The 25,302-nt window shown below is 40.1% G+C and overlaps 1 protein-coding gene across 1 annotated transcript; it reads left to right on the top strand.

Annotated features, from left to right (window-relative positions):
• On the top strand, window positions 1-24,371 carry utp11 (UTP11 small subunit processome component). Its single transcript, XM_072548486.1, has 8 exons — window positions 1-132; window positions 6,535-6,596; window positions 8,156-8,258; window positions 9,493-9,606; window positions 15,682-15,775; window positions 20,544-20,674; window positions 21,198-21,308; window positions 24,135-24,371. Exons 1-8 carry the CDS (start codon window positions 70-72, stop codon window positions 24,216-24,218), a joined length of 762 nt encoding a protein of 253 aa, XP_072404587.1. The 5' UTR covers window positions 1-69; the 3' UTR covers window positions 24,219-24,371.
• Window positions 24,372-25,302: the final 931 nt, after the last annotated feature.

The raw sequence follows: 25,302 nt of genomic DNA, 5'->3' as shown, positions 1-25,302 counted from the left end.
GAGCCATTATCCATGAGCCGGAAGTAGCGTGTCGGCCGGTCGGGATCTCCGTCGGACTCGAGGGTGAAGATGGCGGCGGCTTTCCGTAAAGCGCAGAAATCGGTGCAGCGTAGTCACCAGGAGCGGAGTCAGGTAGGTGCCCGGGGGGAGGAGGGGCGGAGGGGCAGAGGGGCAGAAATCAGTGTCTGCCTAAATGTCACTGCTGGAACTAGAGCGGGTTCCGAATGGGAACTTACAAAAGGAGAGCAAACCCATTGGAGGAAGGTGATGGGAATGGCCATGGTGTTGGAGGGAGGGTATGAACATGGATAGAGGATTAGGGGTAACTACAGGGTGGGGATAAGGGAGGGGGCATTTTCAAAATGACACTCTGTATCTAGTGGAGTGCCACAGGGATCAGTCCTGGTGCCACTACTGTTGACAATTTATGCTAATGACTAGAAAGCAAAAGTGAATGTTCAGGTGGGGAAACAATTGAGGAGTGGCACCCAAAAAAAAAGCGATGAGGATTGACAAAGTTTGCAGAGGGGTGTAGCCAAATTGAGTGAATGGTAAAACTTGGCATGTGGGATACAATGGGAGAAAATGTGTGTTGGCAGCAAGAATAGAGGGTCTAAGTATTGTTTCAACAGACAAAGACTGCACGCATCTTCAAAGTAGATTTGGCAGTTCTTGACCATGAATCTCTCAAAACTGGCTTCCAAGTTCAATGATAATGTAGAAAACAAATGTAATGTTTGCTTTTATTTCAAAGGGATTGGGGTATAAAAGTAAGGAGGCTTTGTTAAAACGACACAAGGCACTTGTCAGACCACAGCTGGAATAATGTGACCAGCTTTGTGCCCCTCATCTAAGGATTGGAGGCAGTCTGCCACAGAGAATGTCAATAGGTTGACAGTGGGCATCGAAGGACTGCCTTAAGAAGAGAGATTGAGTAAATTAAGGGGAATTTATAAGAATGAGACAACCTTATTGAAACATACAAAATTCTGATAGGATTTGATAGGTTAGATGCAGAAACATTGTTTCCCCTTGTGAGCAACTTGAGCAAGAGGGCAAAATCTGAAAATGTGAGGCTACACATTTAAGACACGTCATCCTTCAGAAGTTGGTGAATCTGTGGAATTCTTTACCACAGTGGGTTGTTGAGAGATCAGGTCATTAATTGTATTCAATCTGTTCAGTAAGGGAATCGGGGCATATGGGGTGAAGGTTGAAAAGTGAGTTGAGGATTATCAAATTAGCCATGATTACAGTGAATGGCGGAGCTGACTTAATGGGCTGAATGGCCTGCTTTTGCACCTATGTTTTATAGGTGAGGAAGATTAACCAGTAGTGGTGGTCAGGTAGTGATCCAGAGACCCAGCAAAATGCTCTGGGGACAAAATTTCAAAGCCCATCGTGGCGTATGGTAGTGTCCAAATTCAATTTAAAATATCTGAAATTAAGAGCAAATCTGATAGCAGCCCTGTAACATTGTCAATTGTCATTTTAAAAATCTGTGGGCGGCACGGTGGCACAGTGGTTAGCACTGCTGCCTCACAGCGCCTGAGACCCGGGTTCAATTCCCGCCTCAGGCGACTGACTGTGTGGAGTTTGCACGTTCTCCCCGTGTCTGCGTGGGTTTCCTCCGGGTGCTCCGGTTTCCTCCCACACTCCAAAGATGTGCAGGCCAGGTGAATTGGCCATGCTAAATTGCCCATAGTGTTAGGTAAGGGATAAATGTAGATGTAGGGGTATGGGTGGGTTACGCTTCGGCGGGGCGGTGTGGACTTGTTGGGCCGAAGGACCTGTTTCCACACTGTAAGTAATCTAATCTAATCTAATCTAATCTAATGTTCTTTGGAGAGGAAATGTCACCTTTTATGAAAGCAAAATAATGTGGATCCTTGATGTTGAAGCAGACACTGAAAATGCTGGAGAAACCCAGAGGGAAGTGGTTTCTGAAGAAGAGTCATTGCAGACTTACCATGTTAATTCTGTTTCTCTCTCCAAATGACTTTGCCTAGCATTTTGGAATTAGTCATCTTTACCTGGTCTGGCCTACATGTGACTAGACCCACAGCAATGTGACCTCTGAAATGGCTTAGCAAGCCACTCAAGGGCAATTAAGGAAGAGCAGCCAATGCTGACCCAGACAGCACCACCCACACGCCATGAATAGTTTTATTTTGAAGAAAGCTAGTAAAGACAGCAGGATCAGAATATCTTCCTGTATTGTATTGAAGTAAAGAGTCTGATGTGGCCAGCTTTCATCTTTTCTGGTCAGGATATACTGGCCAGAGCTACCACTCAACCCCAACTGTGTACCTTCACCAAGTTCAAATCATCTGTTTACTTCTGTTTATTGTGTTGGTCACCAGTTATGAACTGCCATTCAATTTACTGTCCAAACAAAGGTATTAGTGTTTCAGAAGTAGTGCAGTGATCATAAATAATTCTCACCTCTCTTGACTGTGATCACATAGAAAAGGAAGGACTTGTATTGATATTGTGCCTTTCTTGACCACTGAGCATCCCAAAGAGTTTATAAATAATGAGATACTTTAGAAAAATGGGGACCGAGCTTGGTCAGTTTGAAGACAGCAAAATTCCTCAAACAGCAAGAGATGGGTAAAATTAGACCAGATAGTGTGCTTTCTCCATATTATAAATGGTGACAAAATATGACCAGGAAAACACTCTCTGAATAATGACTTGTGCTCTTTAACATCAACCTGAGTGGCATGTGGAGAATCAGTGAGGTCACTTTTGCACCACTACATACAGTAGTTCTGGTTGTCCTGATATAGGCAGGATGTTATTAAACTGGAAAGGGTGCAGAAAAGACTTACAAGGATGTTGCACTGGAGTATTTGAGTCATAATGAGAGTCTGGATAGGCTAGGACTTTTTTCCCTGCAGTATATGAGGTTGGCTGTTGAGCATATAGAGGTTAATAAAATCACAGGAAGCATTGATAAGGTGAATGGCAAACATCTTTTCTAAGGGTAGGGGAGTTCAAAATTAGAGGGTGTAGGTTTAAGGTGAGAGGGGAAAGATTTAAAAGGGACCTGAGGGGCAACCTTTTCACACAAAGGTGGTTTGTGTGTGGAATGAACTGCCAGCGGAAGTGGTAGATGCAGGTACAATTACATCATTTAAAAGACATTTGGGCAGGTACATGAATAGGAAAGGTTTAAAGGGATCTGGGCCAAACAAGTGGGGCTACTTTGTTTTGTGAAACCTAGTCATCATGGATGAGTTGGACCGAAGGGCCTGTTCCTGTGCTGTTTGACTCTGTGACCTTATCCAAAAGATGGAATCACCTGCAGTGTGGCTTTTTCTCAACAATTCACTTATGTCAAGTTTATATGTCTCGTCCAATTTTTGCACAAGTGAAAACCTAGCAGCAATTGATTGACTGTTTGATACAGACTACCCAGTTTTTATTTGTCCCATTGATTTTAAAAAAGACAGGTGGAGTTATCTGTATAATGCGCAGCCTGATTCAGTATTGCCTGTTTTGTGTAGCTGCTTCACTGCCGGCTGTATTAAAGCAATCATTTTTCCTTCAGTGCATTGTATTCTGGGACTAATTCAGATTTAGTATCTGCACTGCAAACATGATGACAGCTGATTTCTGTGGTACACTGTAACAAAAGCAATGATATGATATTTCAGATTCCAATTAAAAGCCGATCTGTATTATTTCATAGTGGATGGAGCAAAATGTTCTCAGACTGAGGAAAAGAACCTTTCCAAAGATTGTGTAATGCTGTCATTGCTACTCAGTAGTGTTATCGAAAACCTCACACTACCCAGTCTGCACCAGTTCCTCTGGATTATAAGGTAGCTAATATAACCACACGACTTTCAAAAAGCAAGTTTTATAGGTAAAACAGGGAATTACAGGCTGGTTAGCCTGGCTCCAGCAGTGGGGAAAGTCCTGGAGTCCACGATAAAGATTTAATATAAGAGCACTTGGAAACAGTGACAAGATTTATCAGGGTCTGCATGGATTTAGTAATGGGAAATCATGTTTGACAAACATGTACTTTTTTGAGGTTATGATTAATAAAGTTGATAGGGGGAGTCAGTGGATGTGATTTACATGGACTTTCTGAAAGTTTTCAATAACGTTCCACACAAAGATTTGGCATGTAAACTTAAAGTGCATGGAATTGAGGGAGGTGTACTGACATGGATAGACAACTAATTAGCAGACGGGATGCTCTTTGGTTGTCAGTATGGGTTTGATGGGCCTAATGGCCTTTTGTACTGTAAGGATTCTATGAATATTTCCATGTTTGTAGATGACTCCAAGCTTGGTGAGCTGTGAGGATGCAGAGATTCAGTGTGGTGTGGACAATTCGAATGAGTGGACAAATGCATGGTAGATGCAGTAAAAGGTGGTTAAATCAATGGTTATTCATTTTAGTATCAGAAATGAGAAGGCAGATTATTGTTTAAATGGTGATAGATTTGGAAAAGGCAAGTGTAATGAGGCCTGGTTTGTCTTTGTACACCAGATGCTGAAAGTCAGTGTCAGGATGCAGGGTATGCCATTTAGAATTGAGATGAGGAGAAATTTCTGAACCCAGAGAGTGGTGAGCTTGGGGAATTCTCTACCACAGGAAATGGTTGAGACCAAAACATTGAATTTTTTTTTTAAAAGAGTCATATCTAGTTCTTAGAGCTAAAGGGATCAAACGATCTGAAGAACGAGCAGTTACAGGGTACTGAGTTAATAATCACCAGGATCATATTGAATAGTGGAGCTGGCTCTGTGGGTTGAATGGTCTACCCCTGTTCTTTTCTCTGTTTTTGTAATGACTTTAACAAAATTAATTTCCAAAGTCTCACCCATTCTTACCAAGTGAGAGAATACAGAATAAGAACAGACGATGCCTTACATTACAACCCTTCCAGGATGGGTTTTTCCTGAGCTTTATTCACCACTGCAGTTAGCAGGACCTTCACCTGTGCCTGTTTTATTATAATCTTCTGATCTCACTTTTTCTTCCATCCCAGAACCAAAATAGGATTCCCCTTGTCCTCCTATCATTTCTGCCATCTTCAGCATGACACCTGTATGAACAAACCTACCTTTGCAGATTCTCCTCCCCTTTGGGTACCTTGTTTCATCCTCAAATACCAGCCCTTTTACTTCATCCTTCATACAGTCCAAGACCCCTAAACCCCCTGCCACCCACAGCTGATTACTACTTGCAGTTCAGTTTACTATAATCACTGCTCATAGTGCAGTCTTCTCTCTACTAGGAGACTAAATGTAGTTTGGGTCATCGCTTTGCAGAGCACCTTTGCTCAGATTGCAAAGAAATCCTGTGATTTGTCTTTTTAATTCTTTGTTCAGTTGCCCACTCTCCTCTCATGTTGTGACCTTCTCTAGGGTTGTGGTGAAACTCCATGGAACTGAGGAACAGCGAGCATGTCATCTTCCAATTTGGCACCATATAACCTTTCAGAATTTGAATTCTCTAATCTCTGCCCCATTGCTGTCAGTCATTATTGGTATTTCTGTTATACATCTCCTATTTATAAGTATCAAAACTGGGATCTGTTTAATCACCATTTCCTGTTGCCTTACACCATCATTCCCTTTGTCATTAATTTCTCCCCCCTTCCAGCCGATCATAGGCATTTGGTTTTCTTTCTTACTGCATCACTTTCACTGTCTCAGTACTTGCTTAAAGCCTGTTACATCTCCAGCTTTTTGCAGTCCTACTTAAAAATGATCAACCTGAAATGTTATCCCTGTTTCACTTTCCACAGGTGCTGTCTAGCCAGCTAAGTATTTCCAGCATTTTCAGGTTTTATTTCACATTTCCAACATCCACATTTGCTTCTAACTTGCTTTTTATTAAAAATGCTTTTCAAAACAATTACTATAAAGTGCCAAAGAAATGTCTCCCCTGCTACGCTTAAAACTCTGGACATATCTCTGCATCCACTTTCAAATTGGTTAATTGAAGGAAATTCATATGGATGACTCTTTTTAGTCCATGGGAACGAAGGTGGTTTTGGGGTGGAATCGTTAATAATGATATAGCGTAATTGCTAAGAGAATTTCCTTGATCCTTCACGCCGATTATTTGCTTTCCGTCTCAATTGTACAAGTGTTTGGGTGCAATAACACTGCAAACTTCCACTTGTATTTGCTGGGTTCCGGATGTGAAAAGCAATCTTTTGTGATGAAAAATATTCACTCACAGACCTAAAGTTCACAAGCGTTTCAGAATCTGGATATTTAATTCACTAATCCATTAACTTCTGGCCCAAGTCTATTTTTCCTTGTTTATTAGACTTGTCTTTAAAGGCATATAGCCCCATCTTAGCAGCAGACTGGGAGATACCTAGTGGTGCATATGGCATAACATTAATATCCTTCTGAAGAATGGTGTATCATATGTAATGTGAACAATGGAATTGAAGATGTGCATTTAAAAATAAATTGCCTATGAATTATTTTATGTGCACAGTTCCAACCCTGATATTTTCTAGTAACATTATCCTTTTTACTCATTTTGCACAGCCTAGATTTCGAAAGCGACTGGGTCTCTTGGAGAAGAAGAAAGATTATAAGCTACGTGCACAGTGAGTATTTCATGAACAGAAGTTTAAGGCATTTGGCTTCAATGAAATACTATGAGGGCATACTACTGAATAGCCAATACTCTGCAAATAAAGTTACAGAATGTCAAATTTACCTATAGATTGTATCTGCGACCCTTTTCAAGATACTCAAGGCCCTACAAAAATAGGAATTGGAATGGCAATTCAGCCTGTCAGACCTTTACCCACCTCATCCCCATAACCCTGTACACTACTTGTAATCGGACATCTCTTACTCTGTACCTTTAAATATGTTTAAAGACTGAGGTTCCACAACCTTCTGTGGTAGAGAATTCCAAAGGCACATCCTTCTGAGTGAAACAATTTCTCCACATCTCATAGCTAAGTGGCAACTTGCGTTATTATTAACTTATACGCCTGATTCTGCATTGCCTACTCAGTCTATTCCATTAAATATTTTGTAAATTTCAATAAGATCACCTCTCATTCTTCAAAACTTTAGCAAATAAAGGCCTGGTTTGCCCAATCGCACGTCACAGGACACTCCTGCCATCCTGGGGACAAGTCCAGTGAGGTTTTCTTCTCTCTCAATGGCAATAATGTATTTCTTGATATAAGGAGGTCAAAATTGCAAACAGTACTCCCAAGGTGCAGTCAAAGCAAGCCTTCATTAATGCTATGCTCAACCCCTTTTGTGATATCCATTAACCTTTCTAATAGCTTGCAGTATTTGCTTTGTAGCCTTAAGTGACTTATTGACAAGGACATGTAGATCCCTTTGTACATTCCTGATGAAGGAAAAGTCAATTCTCCTGCTCCTTGAATGCTGCCTGACTGGCTGTGCTTTTCCAGCACCACACTCTTTGACTCTGATATCCAGCATCTGCAGTCCTCACTTTCTCCCTTTGTACGTCTACACTTTTTTGTTTTATCATTTTAGAAATATGCTTCAAGGAAGGTAGGACCTAGGAGCTGGATAGACCCTTTAGTCAGATCATGGGCGATCTGGTTATGGCCTCAGCTCCACTTTGTCTGCATCCCATAATCCTTGACTCCCTTGTCCATCAAGAACCTGTCTAACTCTGAATAAACTTAATGGCCTAGTCACCACTATCTTCAAAACTCTACCAACCTTCTGTTGTTCATCTCCATTTTAAAAGAGAGGCCTCTTATTCTTTAACTATGGTCTAGTGTTAGTCTCCCCCATAGGATGGAACACCCTCTTCCACCCTCCACAGTCCCTTTCAACATTTGTTTCAATAAGATCAGCTCTCATTCTTCTAAACCCCAATGGATTTAGGTCTATCTAACTCAACCTTCCTTCATAAGATAAGCCCATCATTCCCCGCATGAGTCAAATGAATCTTCTCTGATGAGGCATTATTTTATATATTAGTTGTTAATAATTACCATTCTACATCATATCAGGTAAGTTTTTGACAGATATGCAATAGCTTATTTTTCTCGACTAGGATTGTTCAATTGCCGTATTTAAGCTGACTTGGTGTTGTTGCAGACTTGTTATTTTTGTGATACCAAAATTCATCTCAAGGTAAACCATTTGATTGTGCACATTTCAGGGATTATCACCGCAAGCAGAACACTCTAAAGGCATTGCGACAGAAGGCATTAGACAAAAATCCAGATGAATTTTACTTTCGAATGACCAGCACCAAACTTGAGGTTTGTTTAGTAATATAAGCCAGATTTATTTTTTCACTGATACAGTTTTTGTATATTGGGCAAGGTGTGACTTTCAAATTACCCTGAACTACATCCCTTGAAATTAATGTTCCATTCAGCAGAATTGCAAAGATGATCCTAAGTCTTTTTGATTCAGCCTCACATTCCTTTCAACTGTATATGATTGATACCTAATCTTTGGAAAGAACCATTAGAGCTGTAATATGGTTTCAAAGTAATGTTTTTATTTTTAAAACATACATACTAGATGTGTTTGAGCTACTGGTCTTACATGGTCTGCAAAGTCACCTTGTAGTACTAATGACACTTTTTAGTGCACTATCCCAGCCAAGTGGGTCACCAAGGTTCTTCAGTGAAAGCTATAAATCCTGCAAGCAGTACTTGACATTCTTCCTAAAGCAGGCAGTAACTCCCTCCAAACAAAATAGACATTAATGGCATCCCTTTCATTGTACGTAACAATTAAATGTGTCAACCCAATCTTCAGATTATTCAGTTCCAGCCTGTCAGCCTAACCCATATTGAGATAATTGTATTTTTGACATGCTGTTTCCATAATCTTATTTCTGGACAGAATGACTCCCGTTCATATAAGCAAACAAAGATTAAATAACTTTTTACAAGTCCTTTTTTTTGTATATGTAAGTGTTCACAGGGATTAGTTTGAAGAAAATGGTGCTCATGTACAATATCCCTTCCTGTGTATCGTGTAATATGCGGTATGTTGTATGCTGTATATCACCCCAAGACTAATTTAGATTATTTACATTAGTGAAAGCTGCTTGACATCCTGGACACTGATGCATTCATGTCGCATCACTGCCATGTTGGTGTTGTGTAATACTGCAGAACAGTCCACTGCTGGAACTGCACATTATGTACTACTTAACCTGTATTATACAAATATTCCTTGTCTGTGGTGGGCTTGCTTCTGCTTCTAAGTCAGTTTCAGGAATTAACAGATACTAGATGTGATCTACCAGTCTGACGTCTTCAGTGATGGGACATTGCAGTCATTATAAAGGAGCACGATCTGCGAACAAATAAATAGGTGCCACTTTTATTTCACTGAAATGTATTTTTATTTGTCCTTTGAATACTCATTGTACCTCCATTGTTTAAGTGCGTAACAGTTACTCTCAACAGTTCTATAAAATAGTGTCCGTTCTCTTTCTGCGTGGAGTTTATGGATATTAACCTGTTTACTGTTTAGGATGGAGTTCATGTCATCAAGCAGCCGACAGAGGAAGTAACAGAGGAACAGCTGAAGATCATGCGAACACAAGATCTGAAATATGTGGAAATGAAACGGGTTGCAGAGTCAAAGGTGACTTGATCGTTATTGTTTTCACTCTTTGCCAATAGCTTCCAAAGACTTCCTCCTCTAGTTCAATGTAGATGTTTTAGAAAAAAAATTTAATTTGTTGCAGCATTATTCAATGCTGCCTTTGATGTTCACGGTTATGGATGTATTACTTCTTCAGGGTTTGAAGAGGGGGAAACTATACCTTTTACAAAAATGTTTTTGTGCCCTTCGCAAAAATTTCTCAGTGATTAGCTGCTGTACGTTTGCCAATTCTGTTCTGCACACTTTTTAGAGAATGTTTGTTTATTAAATGGTAGTAGTGACAGTGGCCATTGGGTGGCACTAGAGTATTTTTGTACAGATGCTAAAATACTTCATTGTGCAGGGAAAATCCATTTTTGATTAGATTAGACTACCTACAGTGTGGAAACAGGCCCTTCGGCCCAACAAATCCACACTGTCCCTCCAAAGAGTAACGCCCCCCTGCCCACCTCATTTCCCTCTGACTAATGCGCAGTGGGCAATTTAGCATGGCCAATTCACCTGACCTGCACATCTTTGGACTGTGGGAGGAAGCCAGGGCACCTGAAGGAAACCCACGCAGACACTGGGAGAGTGTGCAAACTCCACACAGATAGTCGCCCAAGACTGGAATTGAACCTGGGAACCTGTGTTGTGAAGCAGCAGTGCTAACCACTGAGCCGCCATGCCGCCAATTAAACAAGAAAAATTTGTAGGTCCAGTTGCTCTTTTACAATTGCATGTGTCAATTTCTCCTTTATAATGTTGCCTTGGTAAGTTATATTGACATGGTTTTATGCAAGGCTCCATGGAACTTATTGCACAAGGGCATTTGTAAGGGAAGGAAAAGAATGTGCATTAGAGAGCTATTATGCCATCAAATGTTCAATTAGAAATGATGTGGCCAAAGCATTTTGCTTTGTGCATAGAATTCCCAACCTGTGACCTGTTCTTGTAGTCACATATCACTCATCCGTTTCAGTCTCTGGTCATTGATAACCACCAGGTAACAATAGAAATGCCATTGAACAGCAAGTGGAAACATTTAGATTCTATCTTGCTGGAGATGTTTATTGCATGGTTTTTTTTTTGTGCAGTGTGAGTATTATTTCCCTTAATAGCCCAAATCTGGTTATTGTCCTGCTTTTACTGCATATGGACAAACTATTTTATTATCTGAGGAAGTGCAAGTATTGATGCAATCATTGACGAACACCACCATATAGTCATAGAGATGTACAGCGCAGAAACAGACCTTTCGGTCCAACTTGTCCATGCTGACCAGATATCTCAACCCAATCTAGTCCTACCTACTTCCAAACCCTTCCTATTCATATACTCATCCAGATGTCTTTTAAATGTTGTAATTGTACCAGCCTCCACCACTTCCTCTGGCAGCTCATTCCATACACGTACCACCCTCTGCATGAAAGTGTTTCTCCTAAGTCTCTTTTATATCTTACCCCTCTCACCCTAAACCTATGCCCTCTAGTTCTGATCTCCCTCACCACCAGGAAAAGACTTTGACTATTTATACAATTCATGCCGCTCGGTATTTTATAGACCTCTATAAGACCCCTCAGCCACCCCACCCCACCACCCCCTTGGAGGAGCGGTACGGTGGCATAGTTGTTAGCACTGCTGCCTCATAGCACCAGAGCCTCGGTTTCGATTCCAGCTTTGTGCAAACTCCTTACAGACAGTTACCCATTCTCCCGTGTCCGCATGGGTTTCCTCCGGGTGCTCCGGTTTTCTCCCGCAGTCCAAAGATGTGCAGGCCACGTGATTTGGCCATGCCAAATTGCCCATAGTGTTAGGTGCATTAGTCAGAGGGAAATGGGTTGGGTGGGTTACTCTTTGGAGGGTTAGTGTGGACATCTTGGGCCAAATGGTCTGTTTCCATACTGTAGGGAATCAAATTTCATCTAATCTAATCTCCGCTCCAGAGAAAATAGCCCCAGCCAATTCAGCCTCTCCTTATAGCTGAAATCCTCAAACCCTGGCAACATCCTTGTAAATGGTTTCTGAACCCTTTCAAGTTTCACAACATCCTTCCAATAGGAAGGACACCAGAATTGCATACAATATTCCAAACATGGCCTAACCAATATCCTGTACGGCTGCAACATGACTTTCCACTCTGACCAATAAAGGAAAGCATACCAAACACCACCTTTATGATCCTATCTACCTGCGAGTCTACTTTCAAGGAGCTATGAACCTGCACTCCAAGGTCTCTTTGTTCAGCAACACTCCCTAGGACCTTACCATTAAGTATATAAGTCCTGCGAAGATTTGCTTTCCCAAAATGCAGCACCTCGCAGTTATCTAAATTGAACTCCATCTGCCACTCCTCAGCCCATTGGCCCATCTGATAAAGATCCAGTTATAATCTGAGGTAACCCTCTTTGCTGTCCACTACATCTCCAATTTTGATGTCATCTGCAAACTTGCTAACTGTACCTCTTATACTCACATCCAAATCATTTATATAAATGACAAAAAGTAGTGGACCCATCACCAATCCTTGTGTCATAAGCATCCAGTCTGAAAAACAACCCTCTACCACCACCCTCTGTCTTCTACCTTTGAGCCAGTTCTGTATCCAAGGGGCTAGTTCTCCCTGTATTCTGTGAGATCTAACCTTGCTAACCAGTCTCCCATAGGGAAACTTGTCGAACGCCTTACTGAAGTCCATATAGATCACATCTCCTGCTCTGCCCTCATCAATCCTCTTTATTACTTCTTCAAAAAACTCAATCAAGTTTGTGAGACATGATTTCCCATGTACAAAGCCATGTTGACTATCCCCAATCAGTCCTTGCCTTTCCAAATACATGTACATCCTGTCCCTCGGGATTCCCTCCAACAACTTGCCCACCACTGACATCAGGCTCCCATCCATAGTTCCTTGGCTTGTCCTTACCATCTTTGTTAAACAGTGGCACCACATTAGCCAACCTCAAGTCTTCCGGCATCTCACCTGTGACTATCGATGATACAAATATTTCAGCAAGGGGCCCAGCAATCACTTCCCTGGCTTCCCACAGAGTTCTAGTGTACACCTGATCAAATCCTGAGGATTTATCCACTTTTATGCATTTCAAGACATCCAGCACTTCCTCCTTTGTCATCGGACATTTTTCAAGATGTTACCATCTGTTTCCTGACATTCTATATCTTCCATGTCCTCTTCCACAGTAAACCCTGATGCAAGATACTCGTTCAGTATCTACCCCATCTCCTGTGGCCCCACACAAAGGCCACCTTGCTGATCTTTGAGGTATGATGAAGGAGAATCATTGAAGCAGCTAAAGATGGTTGAGCCTAGGACAATACCCTGGGGAACTGCAGCAGATATGTCCTAGAGCTGAGGTGACTGACCTCCAACAACTACATCCATCTTTCTTCATGTTAGGTGTGATTTCACCTAGTGGCAAATTTTTCCCTTGAATTTTATTGAATTCAATTTTACTAAGGGTCCTTAATGTCAAACTTGGTCTAATGCTGACTCACTCTTAAGGATAGTTACTCTCATTTCACTTGTTGAGGTTAGCTCTTCTGTCCATATTAGAATCAAGGTTAGAATGAAGTGAGGAGCTGGGTAACCCTGATGGAACCAAAACTGATCAATCCGGCTGAGTAACTGTTGATTTGTGTGATAGAAAGTTGGCCAGATTGCACTTTTCCCACTTGTTGTGGGGACCTTAGTGGATCCCAGTGTTGCTGTTATTGTACCGGAACAACTTTGGCTAGCTCTGAAAATAAATTTTATTACTATTACCAAAATATTTTTCAAGCCCATAATCTTTGCAGTATTGAGTTCCTTCAACCATATCTCCATATTAAATAGGCTGAAACTGTGTAGCTGAAGCCTAGCATCTGTGAAGCTGGAGGAACTTGGGGGCTGAGGAAGGTTGCACACATTTGTTCTTTGAACTGCTGTTCTTGTTTTCTCGATCATTGAGAACTTTTGTGCAGCATTCTAGTTTAATTATTTACCACATTCACAGCTGGATGTGACCAGTCATGCAGAGGTTCGATCTGATCCATTTCTTGCAGGGTGGTTTAACTTTATGTATAACATGTTGCTTATGCTGTTTCACGTGCAAGAAGTCCTGTATTCTAGATTCACCAGATTAACACCTTCTGCTCCCGGCATGCCCTCCTGCAGTGTTCAGTGAAGCAGGACTGAAGCATGATGGTCATGACAGAGTGGGAAGTGTACATGACCAAAAGGTTAGAGATTGTGATTGAGTGCACTTTTTGTATTGTTGATGTTTTACAGTGCCTCATCGATGGCAAGTTTTTTGTTGTTAGATTTGTTCAAAATCCATGTCATGTAACACATGTAACAATATGATGAGAGGTATCCTCAATGTGAAGATGGATCTTTGTCTCCAGAGGCTGCGCAGTGGTCACCTCGATCATAACTTGGTGAGGATGTGGTTATGTGGATTTTTCTTTCTTGGTTCACTCGCTACCTGCTACAGGCCCAGGCTAGCAGCTATATCTTTTAAGATTTGGACATTGGATCAGTAGTGGTGCTACTGAGCCACTTTTGGAGTGGAAGTGGACATCGTCCAGATTACATTTGTATTTGTGCCACCCTTCTTTCAGTTTGTATTCAACATGGAGGAGTACAGATTCATCAGCTGAGGGGCAACCAATCTGTGATAGTCAAGAGGTTTCATGAAGTCATAGTCATGCAGCATGGAAACAGACCCCTCAGTCCAACTAGTCCACACTTAGCCACGTTCCCAAACTAAACTAATCCCACTTGCCTGCATTTGGCCATATCCCTGCAAACCTTTCCTATTCATGTACTAATCCAAATGTCTTTTATGTATTGTAACTTTCCTGCATCCACCACTTCCTGTAGCAGTTCATTCCACATACAAACCATTCTGTGTAAAACAAAAAGTTGCCCCTCGTGTCACTTTTAAATCTTTCTCCTCTCACCTTAAAAGTATGTCCCCCTAGTTTTGAACATCACACCCTAGGGGAAAGACCCTTGCTATTGACCTTTTCTGTCCCTCATGATTTTACAAACCTCAATAAGATCACCCCTCAACCTCCAATAGATCCTTGCCCATGTTTGACTTTGATGCCTTGAGGCTTCATGGGTTTGGAGTGAATTAAAGATACAGCTTCTTTCCAACTAAATATCACTAAGCTGCCACTCTGGTGGGTCTGTCCTGCCAGTGGGACAGGGCATATCCAGGGATGGCAATGGTGCTGTCTGGGATCTTGACTGTACACCGTAATTCAGTGAGTATGCTGTGTCAAACTGGTTGTGCAGTGTGAGAAGCAATTCTTTCAGTTTTGACACAAGGTCCCAAACGTTAGTAAGGAAGGCTTTTCATGGATTTTCAGAAATGTGTTTTAAGTTGTCATTTCTGGTGTCTCGGATGATACAGCATGGTCAGTCCAGTCTCATTCCTTTTAGGCCCCATAATGCTTTGATCCAAGTTATTTGCTAGGCCATTGAAGAGGGCATTTCAGTGTCAACCATGGTGCTATGCCACATGGGTAAGGATAACAGATTTTATCCTCTAAAGGGGGTGAGTTCATCAGATGAATTTCTACAACAATTGACAATGATTTTGTGGTCTTCCGTGATAGTTTTGGTTTTGTTCCTTTTTAAAAACAAATTCAGATTCTACATTCATGGTGCTTTCATGGAATACGTTTTGTTTGCTATCTCAATGTCATATCTCATGAAGGGCATCACATTTCAAAGTGTCAAAACTTATAAATTAGGAGCATAAGGCTGTGTTTTTATGCTGACTTTCTCTGGCTTGTACTTCAGACGTTTTCGAGCACTGGCCAAAACACAAGCATGTGTCACCGACAGTAATTAACCTAAAATTGACCCCAAGACTTCAAGCAGTTCACTGTTCTAGTTTTAGAGATTGAAACAAACATGTACTTTAATACATATTATGTTATCAAATGCATTTTTACAGATTTAAGTAATAGGTTTTATTCTGGCAGTGCAAAAGAGAATATTAAGCCTGCTGTGAAAGTCCTTGTGCATTGGTTTGATAATATATATTTGCAATACACTTGCAGAAAATTGAACGACTCAAGTCTGAACTCCATCTTTTAGAAGCTAACGGCAAACCAAGTAATAAGCACATTTTCTTCTGCGACTCTAAAAAGGAAGGTACTGTATCTTATGTATTTTCAGATCTGTTTTTAAAAAAAAAACTCCAGTTAAATTCCTCTTACTGTTTAGCTCTTACCCAGAAGGCTGGGACTCCTTTTCCTGGGTTGCTTCAATGTATGCTGATTTCTGTGTGACATACTGCACCAGTGAGTATTCTCTAAATTTGGAGGAGGTACGCGATGATCAATCCCAGTGATGACTTCATTCCCTCTGTGCAATGGCAACAGGATGTGTTTGGAAGTGATTAATAGTATAAACCCTGGCTGCTTTCTTTTCTACTCCTTAACCCAAGAGCACCAAGGCCAGCTGACATCACCTGAGTCAACTCAGTCCAGAGACTGAGTCAGTTTCTTTGTGCAGTGATTGTACTCACTATGTAACCTTTCTGAGCCATTTTGACAACTTAACTATTCCTATCAGACTACAGCAATATTTCTTTTGCATTCAAAATTAGACCAAAGCATTCAACTGAAGGAAAAAAAAAAGCGAACAGAGAAATTTTCTGAACAATTCTACACAAGTATCTGAATCCGCTTTCGGAAGCTAAAAATAATAACGCTTTATGTGAAAGAAGATTGTACTTTGAAAGCAGAAAATGCCTTTCAGCTCTCAAAGAATTGGTTCTTCAGCAGAGTAGATCAGTTCAGCTGTGAGTGGCTAATTTACAAGGCCTTGTTGACAATATCAGGATGGAGGTGACTGGTAGTTATGGAAACAAAGCGTAGCAGTTAATAAGGACTGGTGTGAAGGTGAAATAGAGGATTATTTGTTGGAACAATATGAGGAACCTTTTTCTGTTTCTGCCTGTTTGCTTGGTCTGATCTGGAAGAGAATACTATATGGCGATAAAATATAAAATGAATTAATGCTCCACTGCCCAACACTATTGTCCATTGCCTCTAGAAGACCAAAATTTGAAAATATTAGTGGAAAGAAGGAATATTGCGTCCTAGCTGTTTTGTTTTTTAGGCTTTAGAAATTTAGTTGTCATGGCTGATTACAGGCATGGTTTGATAGTTAGCACTGCAGCCTCACAGTGCCAGGGACCCAGATTTGATTCCAGCCTCGAGCAACTGCAACCTCCACACAGACATTCTCCCCATGTCCTCCAGTACTCCGGTTTCCTTCCACGGTCTAAAGGAGTGCAGGTTAGATGGATTGGATTGGTTTGGCTATGGGAAATGCAGGGTTACAGGGATAGAGTAGCGGGATGGGATGCTGTTCGGATGGTTGGTATGAACTTGATGGGCTGAATAGCTTGCTTCTACACTGTAGGGATTCTATGATAGTAGTGTCTATTAAATATAAGGTAAGTTGCGTATTTTGCCCTCTGTGTTGTTACTTAACATTTAATTATCTGCTAATTTTGAGTTCCTTGATGGAAATACACTCCAATCCTGCAATTAAGACTTCAGAATACCAACGTAAGTTTCTAACATTTCATAAATTATGCTAAATACTGGCACATAAAAATTGAGTTATCCCTGTGTTTTAGACCCCTGAAAGAATGGTTTGTGCATTCTAGTTGCGTTTCTGTTACAGTTGTCTGCCTTTTTTTTGTGTTTACAGGTCATTCTGCTATAACGTGACAGTTGCGTTCCTGTGTACCTTGTGCTGTAGAAAATTGCACTATGGAAAACCGCTGTAAAAAGTCACAGTGTAGAAAATTGCAATAGAAAATCGCTATAACAATTCAGTAGAAAGTTCACATTGTTTGGATAATGTCCACAATTCGTCAGTCACATTATAGCCAACCCATGTTGACGAAGCACGCATAGAGCCAGAATGACCTGCACAATATTGATGTTGCCTAAATTCTTTTTTGGATCCCCACGCTTAGTAATATTGACTCATGCTTTAGTATTGTTTGAGTCGTTGTTGAACCGGAATTCTGTATAGCTGAAGCAATACTGGCTCCCTTTTTTTTTACAAAGAAATGATAGTTTGTTTTGATCCAATATGAATGAGCCCACACTTAACTGTGCTGAATTTTTTCTGTCATAGTTTTGCACATTACTTTAGTTATCAATGCCTCTTCATAATTTTTCACTCCATCCTATGATACTACATTCCCCTCTCTTGTGTCATTGGAAATCTTGGATACATGTCTCTCTATTATCATTGACTTAGATAACAAATATGATAATTAAGGCTCCAGCATTGATCCTGATGGGATGCTACTTCCAAATCCCACTCCCATTATCTGGATTTTGACTTTTCATTTGTGCAATCTCCTAAACCAGTCAATAATTTCTTTTTAATTCCATGACTTTTAATTTTAGTTTATCTTATTGATTTTTCTTAGGAAAGTCAGATAAACTACAGCATTGACATGATCTACAAATCCCTGCTGGCTTTCCAAGTGACTAAAGTTTCTTGAAGTAATTCTGTCCTGAAATGTGAATTCCAGTAAATTCCTCTGTGGAGACCCTTACTAATTTTCCTTTATTTTTCTCTTATGTTTTTGGAACTAAAAGTTGAATTTTTAACAGTTGTCTATTCTGAAAGAAAAGAAAACAAATGCAGATGTTTGCTGTTGGTGACTTCACTAAGCTAAGGAATACTGTTCAAAATATGTCATTGATTGTTGCTGTGCCCAGGGCTGGAAACTGGTTGGATGTTGGGTTGAAGAAAGTGAGGACTGCAGATGCTGGAGATCAGAGCTGAAAATGTGTTGCTGGAAAAGCGCAGCAGGTCAGGTAGCATCCAAGGAGCAGGAGAATCGACGTTTCGGGCATGAGCCCTTCTTCAGGAAGGGCTCATGCCCGAAACGTCGATTCTCCTGCTCCTTGGATGCTGCCTGACCTGGATGTTGGGTTGGTCAATCGAGGGAGGACTCTAGCCAGCTATAGAAAATATTGATTTTGTGAAAAGGAAAAGAAAAAACTGGTTCTGACTGGTTTTGGCAGGTGCAGGGTGATTTTGGAAGCTTTGGGACTGGCTGCGATATTTTTTACTCAGTTTTCTAGACATTTATTGAATATTCTGAGAAAATAATCCAAGTCTGTAAGGAATAAGTAAATAGTTCTAGAAGTCTACTGAAACTGTTCGTATTCACTAGTGTCTTTGAAATTAGATATACAGTTTTGTGTCTTTGATTGACTCATTATCCAAGGATTGCATAAAGACATGGCATCTATTATTTGACACTTTAATTGAACTGGGAAATTCCAATTAATTTTAATTTATTCCTTAACTGTGTATGTCTGCTTGTATGTGGAGTGGTTTTTATAATCAAGGAAGATTGGGTTTAAATCATAGATACCCATACTACTTGGCTTTGACAAAGTTGGCTTAGTCCTGCTAAAGTTACAGTATTAATAAGTTGATGTCGAAGGTCTTTTATTTGTAAGCTCTGGCTTGGAATAATTGGGCAGTTTTGAGGGTCCTTGAATATTACTATTTAACTGTTGGAAATCCAGATAGTAAGCCAGATTTGGTTTGGCTTGCTATCCTGGGTCGTAACATCTCCATAATAGCACCTAAATGAGTTGAGTCTGTGATTTCCATGTTTTGGGGTCTCATCTTTTTTAAACAGTGGAGTTGTATTTATACTTTTCTAGCCTGAATTGAATGTGCATTACAGCTAAAGAACCTGCTGTTTTCTCGCCTAATTCCTCTAAATCCCTGAGATGGAATTTAATGTCATTCCCTGTGGCAAATTTGGAAGTGGGAGATGTCAGATGGGGCAGGAGAGTGAGGGCAAGGACCTCACTGTCTCTTGAATCCACCCCAATTAAGCCCATGGCAGAAATGTCCATGGCTCGAAGGTCATTGGACGGTCTTCATATGCTGCTACTCATTGTCCAGTTAAAAGCCTGATCATACCATTGCCTGTGTTAATGCAGGGGAAGCACCATTACAAACGTGCAGGCTCCCTTAGCAACTGGAGCTTCCACCCCATGGTTCTTGATCCCAGGGGCAGGTCCACTGCTGTCTGGTTATATAATTCAATTAGCTTTCTCTCAAAGAGCTGGTGCAGCTCTCCAGCTGGTGGGAGACAACCTTGTCACCTCCTGTAAACACTGCCACTGAAGTAGAAGCTATCAAGTTCTGGGGATTTGCCAGTCTTTAGTGTCATTATGTTTTCCTTATGTTTTCTTGCTAATGAGTTCCAGTCCTTAATTTATTATCTATTTCACTGGAATGTCAGCTATATTATCTTTTTCCACTATGCAGAAAGACACACAAGTAATTAGGTAACAAGTCTGGTATTTCTTAATGCTTTTAAAATAAATTTTTATTTGACCCTTTTTTTTTCTAATAACCTGTTTGAAGAAGTTATTACACAACTCCAGTGGAAATGGGACTTGAACTTGGGTCTCCTGGTCCAGGGATAGTCACCACCACTGCATCTCAAAGCCGCATCATCTGGTTTTTCTTTATTTTCATTTACCGTATTACTTGCACCTGTTTTTACAAGGGCTGCATTATTTTTGGCAAGCTTTTTTCTTTTGAACTTGTATCCTCCTCGAACCATACTCCCCAGTCTGTCTTTCATGCTGATAAAACAAAGCCAATTGTGGTGCCCCATGTTCATGTCCTAGCTGTACTAATGAGCACGGCTATGATTATTGTGTCTGAGGTTTCTTTGGTCTTTCTGACATCTCACTAGCCCTGACAGATCTTTATATAATTGTACAATTCAAATTGTTCACAATGTTTATTGATGGAGTTGCAAGCTTTGTAGATGTTTTGTTCTCATTAATCATTGATTGCTTAAGTTATAATATTTTTAAGAAGATCTCTTTCAAATTTTGCACAGTTAAACAATTTGACTTGGCAAAACGCCTCAATACTGTACCAGAGCTTGTAGACCGGGTATACAATCGACCAACGATCGAAACTTTACAGAAGGAAAAAATTAAAGGAGCCACATGTCTCCGGGATCTCAAGGTAATAAGAAATGATGTCCAGATGAAAATGTACCTAAAATGAGAGCGGTCACACAGGCTGACGAAAGTATTATTGCCATTTCAGAAAGTTAATTGGGATTGTTTTACTGTTTATACAATCTGACAGTCATTTGAAACTTGTGACTGTCAACTTGCACAAGGTCATTGTTCTAGCTGTAAGAAACCGCATGCACTTATTTTGCAAGACCATTGTTTTTACTCTGAAAGACAGTATTACAGAAATTGTTGGTGTTCATTCATTTAGCCTATCAAACATGCTCAAGGGACTAAATAGCCTGTTCCTAACTTGAATGTTCATATTTTTTGATCTTCAAGCAGGTTAAAGTATATTCCTTCACAGAATTCTGTGTTACTGCAACAATTTTTTAAGTGAAGGAACAATTGGCAGTTAATTATTATAAATCTAGAGCTTGCCCCTCTCTCTTTTGCATTTCCCCTGTTATTTGCCTGAACAATGAGTATCACCTTTCTTCTTTCAATGATTTGTAATTTGTCCTTTTCAGAAACTTGCTCAACAGAGAAAGAACCAATATAACCTGCTACAGCAGCACATTGGGAGAGAGAAGCAGTTGTTTGTAGTGGCCCAAAAAATACAGACCAGAAAAGACCTCATGGTAAGTATATAGAGTTCATAATTTTACCATAGTTTAATATATCGTGGATTTTGTAGATTTGGTACACAGCATTCAGGGGAAACCATTATTAATCACTACAACTATTTTTATAATTTCAAGACTGAAGTACAATGTTAAATGTTGACCATCTCTAACAAGAGAATCTAACTGGCACCTGATGACATTCAATAGCACTGATGCCATTGAATTCTCCACTATCAAAATCCTGGGGTATTACCAATGACCAGAAAGTGAACAGGACGAGTTGTACAAGTACAGTGGCTACAAAATCTAAGAACCTTGCTTAGAAACTCATCATCTGATTTTGAAAACCTGTCCACCATGTACAAGGCCATGTTGGGAGTGTGCCATCCACTTGCCTGGATGGGTGCAGCTCCAACCACACTCAACAGCCTGTACAACATGCAGGACAAAGCAGCCCATTTGATTGACGACACATCCTCAAGCAGTCACTCCCTCATAGGAACAGGAATAAGTTAGTCAACCCCTCAAGCCTATTCCACCAGTCAGTGAAGTCATGACAGATTTGTAGCCTAACTCCATTTTCCTGCCTTGGGCACATATCCCTTATATTTAAAAAATAAACAAAATAGCAGCAGTGTGGAACCATCTACAAGGTGACCTCCAGAAATTCTTCAAGGCTTTTTAGGCAAAACTTTCCAAACGCGTAACCACTGCTGTCTAGAAGGACAAGGGCAGCACATGCATGGGATCACTTCCACCTGCAGGTTCCCTTCTGAGCTGCACACCATCTAGACTTGGAAATAAATTGCCGTTCCTTCAGTATCACTGTGGCAAAATCACGGAACTCTCACCCTAATGGTATTGTGAGTCTGACTGCAGCAATTCAAGCAGGCAGCACCACCTTCTCAAGGATATCGAGGTATAGCCATTAAATGCTGGCCCAACTAGTATCACCAACATATCACAAATATGTTTATTTTTTAATGTCTAATTTGAGGCCCTGAGTTCATTTGCCTTATTTGCATTGAAATAAATTCAGTTTAGTTCTTCAGCGTTATCTCATTCTCTAACTTGCTTTTGCCTGCCTTCTCTAATTAATGTGCTCTTTTTAACTTCAAAACCATCCTCATCTGTCTCTGTACTTACTTCTACTTAGGATCAAAAAGATTGAAGAGGGTAGAGTGGGTAAACGTTATCTATATGGACTTTAGTAAAGCCTTTGACAAGGTTTCTCATGGTAAACTGATTAGTTAAGTTAGATCACATTGGATTCAGGGAGAGCTTGACAGTTGGATGTAAAATTGGTTTTACGGTTGGAGACAGGGTTGTGGATGGTTGTATTTCAGATTGGAGGTCTGTGACCGGTGGTGTGCAGCAAGGTTTGGTGCTGGGTCCACTGTTGTTTGTCATTTATCTCAACGATCTGGATGCAAATTTAGGAAGAATGGTTACAAAGTTTATGATGACACCAAAATTGGTATAGTCGACTGTATGGAAGGTTATCCAAGATTACAAAGAGATCTTGATCAATTGATCCAATGGGCAGATGGAGTTTAATTTGGATAAATGTGAGGTATTGCATTTTGGTAAAATAAACAAGGACAGAACTTATATAGTTAATGCTAGGGCCCAGGGTACTGTTGTTTAAGAGGCCTAAGGATTAAGGTACGTAGTTCTTTGAAAGTTGCATCACAGTTACCTGGTGATTAAGGCAACATTTAGCACACTTGCCTCCATTGCTCAGACCATGAAGTTTAGGAGTTGAGATGCCATGTTGCGGTTGTACAGGATGTTGGTGTGGCCACTTTTGGGATACTATATCCAGTTCTGGTTGCCCTGCTATCATTGTTAAATTGGATATTATTAAATTGGAGAGGGTTCAGAAAAAAATTACCAGAATGTTACTAGTATTGGAGGGTGAGTGTTATAAGGAGAGGCTGGATAGGCTGGGGCTTTTTCCATTGGAACAGAGGAGGTTGAAGGGTGACCTTGTAGAAGTGTATAAATCATGAGTGGTATCTAAGGTGACTAGCAAAGGTCTTTTCCATAGGATAGAGAAAATTAGGGGGCATATATTTAAGGTGAGAAGAGAGATTTAAAAGGGACCTGAAGTGCAACATTTTCACAGAGACAGTAGTTTGTAAATGGAATGAATTGCCAGAGGAAGTGGTAGATGATGCAGACACCATTCTTAAAAGGCATTTGGACAGGTACATGAATAGGAATGGTTTAAAAGGACATGGACCAACTGCAAATAAGTAGAATTAGTTTAATTTGAGAAACTTGGTCAGCATTGAAGAGTTGAACCAAAGGGTTAGTTTCTGTGCTGTATGACATCAACAGATGAAAGGTAAGAAATGTCCTTGCTATACGTTACTTAATTTAAGGTTCGAAAGTGAGTGTTGTAACAGTTTTCCCACCAGTGTACTTAATCGGACGTTACTAGAAACTGAGCTTTATTTTTGAACGTTTTACAGGTAGTTTTTTTTAAAAAAGCTAGAATTTTATTTTTAGGTGTAAATGTGAGGGAAAGGTATTAATTAGATGAATTGACTATGTTTCGTAACTTTGACATTTTGCCTTTCCTAATTAATTCAATTGTGTAAAATTTTTTTGTGTGATATTTTAATGCAGCCTTTAGGCAGATGAGAATAAATCTGATCTGTATTTTACAGGGTAGCTGTTACCTTATAAAAGCAACAAATATAGATTAGATATGCTTTATGAAATCTTATTAACATCATAAAATCAAATGAATTCACTTGTTAAATTGGTTGTGTTCCCTGTTTTGTGTGTATATCATCTATCATTTTTTAACCTGAATGGGTTTTTTTTAAACAGGACAAGACCAGGAAAGTGAAAGTGAAGAAGGAAACTGTAAACTCTCCGGCCATTTACAAATTCCAATTTAAGAGAAAACGCTGACATTTCTCCAATGGACAGTTAAAATATTAACCATTGAGCTACCCTTTTCATGCAGATTTTCTGAGAGGATTGGTTGCAAACTCTTATGTTTTTTGTAACATTTAAGATTTTATTGTCCCTGTTGCATTAAATAAATGTGAAGAGAGCGGTTTAGTTTGAGTGACGTGCTTTTTGTTGAGTGCTCTTAATCAGTCACTGGAAAGTAAGAGTCAGAATTTACATTGTGTTCAGATTCAGTTTGGAGATGCCGGTGTTGGACTGGGGTGTACAAAGTTTAAAAAATCATACAACACCACGTTATAGTCCAACAGGTTTAATTGGAAGCACACTAGCTTTCAGCTGGTTGACGAAGGAGCCGTGCTCCGAAAGCAAGTGTGCTTCCAATTAAACCTGTTGAACTATAACCTGGTGTTGTGTGATTTTTAACTTAGTTCTGTGCTAATTTGTGAAATTATATTCCTAAGGAAAGTGACTCAAAATGGCCTCAATCTCTCATTAGGGAAAGAGGGGAGAAAAATAGCAATTTTGGGATTAATATCTAGTGATCTCTGGAGAATTCTTTTAGGCTTGACCACTGGTTCATTCTTCCATCTTGGTGTTAGATAGCATACCAACATTCACTGGAAACAGATCTTCTATGTTAGCACTTTCAGAAGAGTAGCAAAAATGTGTGACAGAAAACAGACTGCAGTGATAGCTTAAAGTTTAGTTTGAAAGGCATAATTGTTAGCTTTTAATTCCAAACAAGTAAATTAAAGGTGATATCCATATTGAGCTTATATTCCATCATACCATTTTGTACAGTGTAAGCTGAGGTGTGTGAAAAGTGCAGCTACCATCCCAGGCTTTCTCACACATTGGTGTGTAACGATGTTCCTGTTTTACGTCAAGTGTTTTCTCGTACTACAGTGAATCTCTGGATGCAACACTGAATTTTTGTTAGCTTTCAGACAAGTTTGTTGTCCCACCCTGCTTTCTAAATGGATTTGATTACCCAAACAGCAACTCCAGTGTCCCTTACCTGAGAAATACCAATTTATTATTCATTGTCATTGTAGAGCAGCTAGAGTCTTCATTAGAGTCG

This window comes from Chiloscyllium punctatum, chromosome 27 (genome assembly GCF_047496795.1).
Source record: "Chiloscyllium punctatum isolate Juve2018m chromosome 27, sChiPun1.3, whole genome shotgun sequence".
Classification (NCBI taxonomy): Eukaryota; Metazoa; Chordata; class Chondrichthyes; order Orectolobiformes; family Hemiscylliidae; genus Chiloscyllium; species Chiloscyllium punctatum.
Note: the sequence above shows the minus strand (reverse complement) of the source record. Positions and strands in the feature narration are given on the sequence as shown.